General features: G+C 32.6%; 3 protein-coding genes across 3 annotated transcripts; 2 read left to right on the forward strand and 1 right to left on the reverse strand.

The window, feature by feature from the left end:
• Positions 1-425: 425 nt before the first annotated feature.
• LOC126654594 (uncharacterized) lies at positions 426-1,837 on the reverse strand. The gene is made up of 3 exons (XM_050348509.2): positions 1,296-1,837; positions 762-1,042; positions 426-640 (listed from the first exon to the last, which is right to left on the reverse strand). The coding sequence occupies exons 1-3, from the start codon at positions 1,464-1,466 to the stop codon at positions 634-636; spliced, it is 459 nt and encodes a 152-aa protein (XP_050204466.1). The 5' UTR covers positions 1,467-1,837; the 3' UTR covers positions 426-633.
• A 788-nt stretch (positions 1,838-2,625) lies between these two features.
• Positions 2,626-7,217, forward strand: LOC126656347 (NADH dehydrogenase [ubiquinone] 1 alpha subcomplex subunit 9, mitochondrial). Its single transcript, XM_050350891.2, has 12 exons — positions 2,626-2,838; positions 2,947-3,049; positions 3,263-3,327; positions 3,516-3,601; positions 3,713-3,797; positions 3,878-3,948; positions 4,258-4,389; positions 5,620-5,735; positions 5,824-5,947; positions 6,020-6,088; positions 6,481-6,601; positions 6,701-7,217. Exons 1-12 carry the CDS (start codon positions 2,742-2,744, stop codon positions 6,838-6,840), a joined length of 1,209 nt encoding a protein of 402 aa, XP_050206848.1. The 5' UTR covers positions 2,626-2,741; the 3' UTR covers positions 6,841-7,217.
• Positions 7,218-7,313: 96 nt separating this feature from the next.
• Positions 7,314-8,413, forward strand: LOC126656348 (uncharacterized). The gene has a single exon (XM_050350892.1). The coding sequence runs from the start codon at positions 7,924-7,926 to the stop codon at positions 8,293-8,295; it is 372 nt and encodes a 123-aa protein (XP_050206849.1). The 5' UTR covers positions 7,314-7,923; the 3' UTR covers positions 8,296-8,413.
• Positions 8,414-12,074: the final 3,661 nt, after the last annotated feature.

A 12,074-nucleotide genomic window follows, 5' to 3' on the forward strand; every position in this document is an offset into this window, starting at 1 on the left:
GGTGTTTCTACAAACTTTGCTTTTTTGGCTAATTAATATATTACATATTTAGTATTTGCATTGGTGCTTATTAATCAATATTGTAATTGTAATCTGCATGATGCCATTTTTGCTTATTTTTGCTTATGTACAATCACATGTCATAGAGGGGTTCTTACCATTGGTACTCATAGGACCATTATACTACTAACAGTAAGCACCACAAATTTTACAAGAAATGAAATTACTAATTGTATAACAAAACATAGTTAATTGTCGCATAGATGTCAATAATATTACATAGATAATAATCGTACCATAACAAAGGTCGTGTTCTAAATACACACTATTACATTACGGTAGTAATCCACTAGCTCCAAGCACCACAAATTTTACAAGAAATGAAATTACTAATTGTCGATAACAAAACATAGTTAATTGTCGCATAGATATCAATAATATTACATAGATAATTATCGTACCATAACAAAGGTCGTGTTCTAAATACACACTATTACATTACGGTAGTAATCCACTAGCTCCAAACACCATAAATTACAGGGACTACATTAGTAATTAGTCCTAAATTAACAAAAGTACACTGGTTCGTTATACTACCACCTCCCATCACCATAACTTCGTCCTCTCAACAGTTCAAGACCTACACAAAACATACATCACATCCATAAATAGCTTACTTATTGCTACTACTTGATCATTGAATAACAAAATAAAAGAAAACATAAAAACAGAGCAGGGTCATCAAAGCTTTCTTGCAAAACCTGGAACAAGATTGCGATCCTTCGGCTTGTGACTTCAATTCTGCATTCTCCTTCCTCAGGCAATCATTTTCATCTATTATCTCCGTAAAAGCAACGGTTGCTTTGTCTCGATTCTCTTCCAACTTCTGAATTGTTATGTTCAATTCTGAAATTGTATTTTCACAACCCTCAAGCTGCTCCGTCAATCCTTTCACTTTGTCCAACAGCACTCCGAACTTGATCATATTCTCGAAAGGTACCTCCTCATCGTACCACCGAAATGCTCCGCAATCATCTGGGGTCTGTTACATAGATTTTAGACACTACCATAATTAACAGCCATAGGTTTACACTAAAGTTAGCCATAAATTTCACAAAAACACCAATCTAACAGTATTTAATTTACGAAATTCTACTAACTGGGTATAAAAAACAAGTCAACACTTCATTACACATGTTAAACAACAGTAATTTCGCACATAAATTTTAAATTTCAGATCTTCAATAAAAAAAAGAATCACACCCATCAGTTATGGAAGAAAAGATAAAAGTTACCTTTGACTTACAACAGCGCCAGAATCTTCTTCCCGGGTTCGTTTTCGTCCATGAAGTGTACAGATACAACCTTCCATGCCTGCACCTGCTACGTTCTTTCGTTGCAGGGAGATTGAACAGCTCGTCGCTCACGTTATCAAGACCCCTCGTAGTTAGCGACACTGAAGACATAGTGTTGCTTTGGAAAATCCTAGGTTAGCTTTTCTCAAATGTTTTCAATTTGTTAATTAGGGTTTCTGTAAAAAAGAAACGATTTTGAAAGGAGGAAGAATGGTAAATACTAAGGTCAAACACAAAACGCACCGTTTTAGTAATTGCCACCTCACTAACCATGGTTTGGTCAGATATTCGGTGCGTCAGAGTCATAAACGGTGCGTTTCAGGGTTTTTAGCTGATATGGATGCCACGCTGGACAAATGCGCGTGCTGCTTCGGGTTGGGGGTACGGGCGAAATATATTGACAAGGTCAGTAGTATTTATGACATTTTTCCTAGGTCAGGGTATAAACGAAAACAAAGTGAAAGGTGGGGGGTTTTTGAGTAATTAGGCCTTTCTTATAAAAAGTATTCTTTCCGTTTTTTTAATTGTTCATTTACCCAATTTTATTTGTCTATAAATAGTTGTCCATTTAGAGATTTAAAATAATTTTAATTTTAATTTTCTAAATTTACCCATATCTAATAAAATATTTTATGTTTTACTTTATAACGCATTTATTAAATAATATGTATATATTAGTATTTTGCTTTATAATTTAAGATAAAAATAGCACTATCTTGACATATGCAATTTTTTTAAATGGACAACTAAAACAAATGGAGGGAAAAGATATAATCAGAGTACGACTAAAAGTATTAAAAAGAATAAAATAAAAATAAAATAAAATTGAGACATTAAGTGCAAATACGTTTAAAATTAGAGTGTTTTCTATAAATTTTTTAGGGTTAATGCCATAAAAATTCACCAACTTTACACGTTTTCTCATTTTAATCATGCCGTTTAAATTTTTTCATTTTCATGGACGAACTATCACCTTTTCTCAAATTCATGCACGGTGCTGAGGTGTCACGGCTCCATTGGTGTAATTTGCTGAGGTGTAGGTCATTTTACATCAATGAATGAGTGCCACCTCAACACCGTGCATGAATTTGAGAAAAAATGGTAGTTCGTGCATGAAAATGAAAAAATTTAAACTGCGTGATTAAAATGAGAAAACGTGTAAAGTTCGTGATTTTTTTTGACATCAGGCCAATTTTTTTATGGACATTTATCGAAAATAATGCAGCAGTAAATTGTATAAAAAGCCTTAAATTGTAAGCAGGCCCGAACCCAAAAGGTTACTCAGCTGGTCTCTCTCCTCTTTCCAAAGCCTGACTTTCCCTTACCTTTATTTTTTTCTCTGGTTTGCTACTAATCTCACAAAAATACAAACAAAAATCGAATAGGATGCAGTCGATTTCAAGGAGAATAGGGCAGAGAGCAGCTCTCAATTCGGGTGCTTCAATTGCATCTCTTAAATCAATTTACCCACTCACCCATCACTGTATGTAATCCTAATCCTAATCATTTCTTTCATCTCTACTGTTTTTAATTGCTGTGATCATTTTTTTTATACATTTTACCATTTTTTTCTTGTCGTTTAATTATGCAGATTATGGAGAGGGTTATGATCAATCAAGATATGTTTCGACGCTCACTCCTAAAGGCGTGGGTCACCTTGTTCGTAAGGGTACTGGTGGAAGATCTTCTGTTAGGTTAGTTCTTATTTGCTGAACTCATTAGAAATTTTATGAGGATTAGGTTTTTTTGTTTGATTGTTGTGTTTTTAGAAAAATGTAGGTGGAATTGAATGTTAAAGATTATTTCTTTTGGCTGAATATTAGAATTGCAAATGATTTTGTTTCACCTTCGAACTGTAAAGTTCAATTATTTTAATTTTTCTAATACTACATTTCGTGTGGTTTCAGTGGGATAGTTGCTACAGTTTTTGGAGCTACCGGATTTCTTGGTCGTTATGTTGTCCAACAACTTGGTGAGTTTAACCGTATCTTATTGCCTTTTCTATTTAATTGCACTGGATGTTGTTCTAGCTTGATTTATCTTTTTGCTCAACGGATAATTATTTGTCATATGCAACTCATTTGATGATAGTGTAAATGTGTTTATGTGGATGCTTGTCCGTTATCCATGCTTTTGCTGATATTGTTGTTTCTCTTCCAGCTAAAATGGGGTCTCAAGTTTTAGTCCCCTTCCGGGGCTCTGAGGATTCTCAACGTCATCTCAAATTGATGGGTGATTTGGGTCAGGTAGATTTTTTTTTTCTCTGGCCTGTCTGATTGCACAACTTGGTGTTCTTCTACCCCAGGACTGTAGTGGTGTGTGACATGTATTTATTAGATTATAACTTTCTTGTTCAGATAGTACCAATGAAGTACAACCCAAGAGATGAAGCTTCAGTTAAGGCTGTTATGGCTAAGGCCAATGTTGTCATTAATCTTATTGGTAACATCTTGCTTCCTATACATTTAAACCTTTCCAATAACCATACGTTTATTCTGCCTGGCTAATTATTCTATTGACAGGAAGGGATCATGAAACAAGAAATTATAGCTTTGAGGAAGTCAACCATGGCATGGCTGAGCAACTTGCAATGGTCGCTTCTGCATTCCATTCAATTTATGATAAATATTTCCTCTTTTATACGGTGTTGCTTTCTGTTTTATATGGATTCTGAATTAAGTAAAATTGGCCACGAGATTGCTGGAGATTACTTTGTTGTACAAGCATTTTGATACGCCTAATGAATTTAAAAGATCGGTGGTGTATATATGTTTTGAGAAATACATGTGCTGTTTGTATTTCTCAATATAATGGCTATGTGATCTCTACTTCTGCCAGTGCTCGTGTTCATAGTACATAGGATGGAAAAACTCATGATATAGAATTTATGTAACCTGTGCAGATTGCCAAAGAACATGGAGGTATCAGTAGATTTATTCAAGTTTCATGCTTAGGAGCATCCTCTTCATCTCCATCAAAACTGCTAAGAGCTAAAGCAGCTTCAGAAGATGCTGTGTTCAGAGAAATTCCTGAGGTAACATATGATTTTGGCTTCTTTAGTCACTAACTATTCTCTCACTTCTCTATGATTATCAAAGAGCATCAGAGCTTGAATTCTATTTCTTTTCCCTGTAAATGGGTATCAAGGTGATTGTTGTCTAACTTGACATTCAATGGTGGAACCTTACATGAAATTCGGCTGTATGTTGAGCATCCTGCTTTCTGCTTGTGATGAATGGAGTTTTTAAGTTACTCCCTCCGTCCCACAAAGATAGGCCATTTGGACAAACACGGGAATTAAAAAAAATATAGTTAGATTAGTTAAAATTAGTTTATTTATGTATTTTTCCATTTTTAACCTTTAATAATTTTTTCAATAAATAAATAATATATTAATGACTAATTTTCGTATTGGTGTATTTTGCATTGGTATTAAAAATTGACATTTATTCCATATTAGAACATGGAGCAAAGAATTAAGTTGAAGATAACAATGTATATTTATTAGGGGTATCTAAGACTTTTAGTTTTAAAATTATTAACCAAAAATAGAAGGTGGCCTATAAGTTGGGATGCCCAAAATAGAAAGGTGGCCTATCTTTGTGGGACGGAGGGAGTATATACTTTCGTTCAAGTTATCTAGTGGCCTTACCTTTTTCCAAAAATGTAGCTTCGAACAGTTTAGAATAGATAAAATGAATCCATTTACCTTTTTCCAAAAATGAATCCGAACAGTTTAGACTCGTGTTTCTTCCCCTTTTAGAAAACAAGTAACTGGGGATGGTTCCAGGGGGCTATTCTCTTGTTTTTCAACCTCGGTATACTTGCATTCAGGCAAATATTTTATAAATTGAAGTGTTTATCTTGCTGATGCACAGTATGATGCTCCTTTTTGAATTGTTTTCTTCATACATCGATTTCCATTCAGAGTATGGAGCTGATAATGATTTTGCAAACCCGTATTGGAATAACGATCTACTTGAACAATTGTAATTTCATTGCTTTTCAACAGTTTGCTTGAAAGATGTATCAGCATCTGTAACTATTGGAAGTGATGGCAACCAGGCACAGCCTTAATACATATGCAAAATAATGCCTGTAAAATAACTCATTAGAATCCAACAAATGCGTAAAATGTGATGGCTGGGAAACAAAAGTTATGGCTCCAACCGCTTAGATTCAACACTGCCATGTTTTACCTTTCCTTTATTTGTTTTCATTGTTTCCCTTAATAGCTTAGTTTCTAACTGACCGGATTCTTTAGGCCACAGTCCTGAGACCTGCTGTGATGATCGGTACAGAGGATAGAATTTTGAACAAGTGGGCACATTTTGTGAAAAAATATTCATTCCTTCCGCTATTTGGAGATGGAACTACCAAGTACGTAGTTGCTGTACAATTGCTCATGTGGTAGGGCGATATTTTTTTTTTATCCTATGAATGTTCCTTAATAGTGTCCTTTTGGCAGAATCCAACCTGTGTATGTTATCGATGTTGCTGCTGCAATTATGGCTGCCTTGAAAGATGATGGAACTAGCATGGGAAAAGTTTACGAGCTTGGTGGCCCGGAAATCCTCACTGTGCATGAATTGGTAACTTTGCCCCATTATGCTTCTTTTTCAGCAATGCTGTTATCATATCACTAATGTTGGTTTGCACTATAGGCAGAAGTTATGTTTGACATGATTCGTGAATGGCCTCGTTATGTGAAAGTTCCATTCCCCATTGCTAAGGTAAAGATTTAACCTGCTGTAGTTCAGATAAGAAAGTTCTAAAAACTGCTATCAATGACTTGATATGCTCATGGTAATTCAAACACGTCTGCATGAATAGTAATATACCGGTAGTCAACATTATATAAAGCTCATGTTGGATCATCTTTTTCTTTTTCGCTATTTATAGTGGAGTATAATCTTTATCGGTGCTTCAAAAATGAAATTGTTATCCTTTTACGTGTATATGTACAAGAATATCCGCCATTTTATTAGAAACTTGTTCATGGACTATGAAGTTCTTGTATGTGTGTTATGGTCTGTTTCTGGTAGTACAAGGCGATTGCTTGCATTTTGATATTCAAATGAGATATTTCGTCTGATTGCACATGTGGTTTGATGAATGGTGTCAGGCAATTGCAATGCCACGGGAACTCTTACTTAACAAGGTTCCATTTCCATTACCCACTCCCAACATGTTTAATTTGGATGAGATCAATTCCCTTACTGTCGATACGGTTGTGTCAGAAAATGGTAAGTATAAAACTCTGCAGCATTTAGCACTTATTTCTTGTTTCTCGTCTCCATCTTAAGTTACTGGTGTATTTACTTGATATCCTATCTTTCCTGCAGCATTAACATTTCATGATCTTGGACTTGTTCCACATAAGTTGAAGGGCTACCCTGTGGAGTTTCTTATTTCATATCGCAAAGGTGGGCCAAATTTTGGTTCTACAATCAGTGAAAGAGTATCCCCGGACTCTTTTCCTTAAGTTTGTTGGTACGGTATTTTTTAAAATGTTTCCGGTCCACTACCGCGTTGGAAACTTTGGAATGCATAGGTGATGCCTTCATTTTCTTGACAATGAAAAGACGTAAAGTACACAATTACTGTGCTCGACGATTCTTCAACTGTTATGAGAGTCTCATTCTGTATCTGTTGTAGAGTTCTTTTGGATTACTAATAAGTTTCTGGTATAGGCATCATAGGTTTTCAAAGTGCAACCGGTTTCCATTGGGACACATTAGGAAAGAATAATGTTGAGTTGTACGATTATTGGATGCATCATGGGCATTTTTGTAAGTACCCAAAGAAAATATTCAGAACGTTTTTTTATAGCAGGTTACCATGTCTTGGGTTTACTTTTCATTATGCTTTCAAAAATTCAGTTTATTCACGAGTCTTTCATATAGGCTGCATCAGTTTTGTTCATTAGTTGGACAAATTCAGAAAATGGGCGTTGCTTCAGGGTGTCTGAGACAACTCAATTTTACGGTGCAGCTTGTATTGCGATATAGTAGGCTCAACTGTACAGTAGACCAAATGGTTCACAAGATCACTTGCAAATCCATCATATGACTCTAAACAAATTAAATCAAATCTATTGTATGTCTTGTAAGTGTAAAATAAAATATCTGGTCTCTTTAGTGAAGCTTAAAGGGGCAGCAGTTCGTGTTCTTTTAATAGTAGTTTTCTCTTCCCTTCGTCTAATTCATCTCTTGCTTTGGCTGATTCCTTAATGAAAACATAAGTTTTCGTTGATAGTATGATACGTGGTGTTGTTGAATTAAATATTCAATCAATAAAGAGTATTTAAGTATTTAACTTTACTGGATAATTTGAACTCAGTTTCCGCTGCTTGTACAATTAATCGAAAATTGATAATTTTACATGATGAGTTCGGTTTATTTAAGAATTTTTCTAGATTGTAGTTGAAGTCATTCCACCTAGGGCATAACTTTTGCCCAAAGTTCAAGTACCTTAACCAAAACACAAGAAAAGAAGCAACATCTCATGTCTCTAAGAAAACACCAGTAGTATCATTGTTGCCATTATCAAAACTATCAAACAGCTAATGGAGCCAGAAAGCAGCAACGCCTCGTTCGATCGTGCCTATTTGAAAGGAAGAAATGTTGGAGCAGCAATGACAATCCGCAATGGAGGTTCTACAGGCGAGCACCGGCGAGATAGTTGTTGCATTAACATTTATATAAACAATAACATTCAAGGAGTAAATAATTCTATCCTGCTCGGAAGTGAAGTAAAGCTGAGAGATCCTGGAGTTCATATATTCTTGGAAGACTTGAAGATGTGCATTGGGGAAACATGCATGGAATCGAATAAGAAAAAGAAGAACGAGAATGATTTAGGACACTCTAAGCTAGGGTTTCCTGCCATATTTACTGCATTTATCATAGTTCTCCTCTTATTTCTAACAATTTCTTAATTTCATTTCTCCAATAACTTGGTCTTTCATTAGTTACTTATTTTGTTGAGTTGATCTGACCCATGTCATAACTCATAATTATGTGTACTTAGTCGTTCAATACTTGGAGTTTGAACAATCCTTACGTACTAGTGTACAAAACACTTAAGCCATTGATATCACTCAACTATTCATATTATACTTTGGTTACTGATATTTTTTTTGTTTTTTTTAGTTAATTACGTTATATATTTGTTTCAATGACAAGTTCTTTCCTAATTTCAGATTAGAATACATAACAACCGCATCTCATGTGCCATTCACTTTTTTGTCATGCGTCATTCAGTCTAACGACATTATTTCAGTTTACTGCGTCAGTCATAAGTTTTGATATTTTGTAAATCGAAATAAATTTAGTCTAAATTGCATAAATTCAGTTCATGATTCGAGTTTGAGTAATGAAAACTACACACTCATAATCCAAATCAAACTAAATTTATGTTTATAAATAAAAGAGTTTTATTTGGCTGAGTCCATGATAATGTGTATATATATATACTACTATCAATCTACCACTATGTTCCATTTTCAAAGAATGTTAATAATAAAATTTCTGATTTGTTTATTAGCATTTCATAATTGCTACTAATTAGCACAAAATCACATTAAAGTAACACGTGGCAAACACCCAAATGTCCTTGAAGAGTATAATCACAAAATAATCGACGTCCACTAGCATAGCTTGTTAGAATGTCATAGTCAATGTAGGCATGTCGTGTGGTGATAAACATGTTAGTGGTTGCCCACTCTAACATTAACTATGCTGTTTACTGTCTTCTCCCATTATTATAACCTTCCCTACATTTGTATTTTCTATCCTATTCAAAACTAAAGAATTCTAAGTTTCAATTTCGTCCAAAATCGGAACGCAAATAATTAAATTTATGTAATATTTAATTGAATAAAAGAATTAAAGTAGGAATATAGTTGATTTTGGGAAAATGAATGAGCACTTTTTATTAATAGGAAAATTTCATATCCATTTCTATGTAATTTTTACATTTTTTTGTGCCCGTAGTTTAAATAGTTGTGGCTGTGTTGTTTGAGACACGAGCACATGAATGATTGAAGACTAAAAATGGAGTCCATGTGGGATTTAAAAGCTAATGTACAATTAAGATGCTGATACCATATTTGTTTTTTGAAGGTCCAAACCAAACGTATATAGATTAAGGTGTTATTATTAACCTAGTTTGTCGTTGTTCACATTAAGCTGAGTGTTATTATTAAGTTATTTGAACTCTTTTTCGCTTAAAAAAATAAAATCTCGCTACTCACTAGTTCAGGGCTTAACCAAAATAAAAATAAAAATGGAGGCAACGTTTTTGCGGAAAGAGGCTTTATTTTTTTCAATATTTTTTTGCTTGAATTCTTTTAGTTTCATTTTTTTTATTTGTTAGATTATAGTTTTGAAAGTCTATTTTGGTGGTTTGTATAAATTTTTTATTTTATATTTTAATCTTTTTAATGAATCTATTTAAAAAAAAATTATTTTTAGCAACTACCCTATTGCAAAAGACGAGATACACGGCTCTATTTTTCTTGTTTTTTAGACGAGTATATTAATTTTTGAAACAATGACCATAAAATTAATGTTTAATTCGACTCAATGGTTGCTTAATTAAAGTGGTTCCTTAATTAATGTTCTGGTCAAAAATGGCAAACACACTGGTGCAAAAGCTTCGAATGGCAGGAAGTTAAGGATTATTAAATTATTAGCAAAAATCAATTTTTTTTAATATTTAGCTAAATAAACAAAAGAATAATCCATTAGAAAGGTGAGAGAAGAATAACTTTCCACTTTCTTTTATAAAATTGGAGCATTAATCCATAGTTTATGCACAAAAGTATTATTAATTCCCTTTTATTTGTGTCAAAAGAAGCGCAAATACTAAACACAATGATTAAAACAAGTGAAAAGAATCGTATAAAGTTAGATTACAGAGAAATTATTCCAAGGCTTCAATTACTAAATTATTGGCACAACCTTATTATATCTCACATTAGTAGAAATACATGAAGCACATTTTTTTAGAGTTGTTTGCATATTAAATTTTTTATTTTTATAGTAATTTGATTTTATTTTTCAAAATGATGTATAGTAGATTCCAATCTATCGTGCTTTTACATAGTACAACATAGCCATTTTTCACCGAATATAAAGTTATAAAATGTGAACAAAAATGGTGTCATTTGTATAAAATAACGTCATAAAACGGAAATACACTAAACAATTTTAAAAGTTAAAAAGTTGGAATGTACAATGTAATATTTTATAAAATGAAATTAAATAGCTATTACGGAAAAATATTGTGATTTAAAATAACCCTTTTTGATTCAGATATGCCAATTATTCATAGAAAATTAATTCTTTTGATGAATTTCGGACGCAAATATATCATGTCGAAGAAAGCCTATTAGCTTTTTCATAAAACAATATCTCATTAACTTCTTTTCTTCAGATCAAAGGTTATTAATTGTGAATGAGAAATAATCACTTATATATATATTTATCTTTGATTTTATGGTTAAACTCAAAGTTATTTATCCCAATTGTTCTTTAGAGTGAATAAACAAAAACTTGATTTGGAACTGATCAAACAATTATAATCAAGACATTAAAATAAAATTATTATAAAACTCACTGTGATCAACTTCTATGCAATCAAAGAAAAATAGATAAAAAAAAACAATTACACTTTTTAGCAATACAACTGTACTAAATATCACATTTTTTGTTTTCTATAAATGGAGATAAATTTTGACCATATTTTTTTTATAATCTTATTTTTAGTAGAATTATACTGTGGGGGCGATTAATCAAGAATCGAGTGGGACATAATCTTCTATAATTTTATTTAATTGATATTATAGGTGCTTATAAAATTATAAGATTTTAAATGTAAGTTTCAATTATAGTCAATCAATAAACATATAAAAAGTGATGAAAAGTTACTTCTAGTCTAGATTAGATTAAATTAAATTAAATGAAATGTAACCAATTCTTTGATGTATACAAGTTAAAGAATACCAGCATGGTTTTAAGCAGAAACATTTGGGATGACATGACTGCTAATTCATACAAAGATATGAGCTCATTAATTAAGCATGATTAACATGATAAATTGATAATGACTCACATTTATTTGATTCTATTCATTTCTATTTTGATCATGTTGCCAATTAATATTAATACACCACAACGCCCCATTAGTATAAATGGTTTTTTTTTTTTGAGAGGAAAGATAGAACTTTATTAATTAAAAAACTAAATTAACAAGTTCATTGACTGGGAAGGGAACTTCACCATCAGTATAAAAGGTTTTATTAGACTCAATTACACCTCTTAAGTGATATGGTGTAGTTGAAATTATTTTATAAAACTTAGTATTTTTTTTTTTGAAATAAAAAGATCTATTAATCAAAAGTTGATTGATCAGCCAGTACATAGTATTTGATAATCGGAGGGACATGCCCCAACCAATTAGATAAACTAAAATAGTCATATACTAACACATGAGATTTTCTATCGTAATTAAAACAACATATATCCATCTCAATTAAGCTAAAGTAGTCATGTACTATCAAACTGATAATATTACAAAGCAAAGAGTTGTTGTTGAAGGCATCCATTACAACCTTTGAAATAAAGGAAATTAGATTAGCTTCGCTTGCCATGATAATACTAACTTTAATCGCACGACTGCCACAGCTAGCAGCTATAACTTCATCGTTAAAGT

Source organism: Mercurialis annua, linkage group LG7, assembly GCF_937616625.2.
Source record: "Mercurialis annua linkage group LG7, ddMerAnnu1.2, whole genome shotgun sequence".
Classification (NCBI taxonomy): Eukaryota; Viridiplantae; Streptophyta; class Magnoliopsida; order Malpighiales; family Euphorbiaceae; genus Mercurialis; species Mercurialis annua.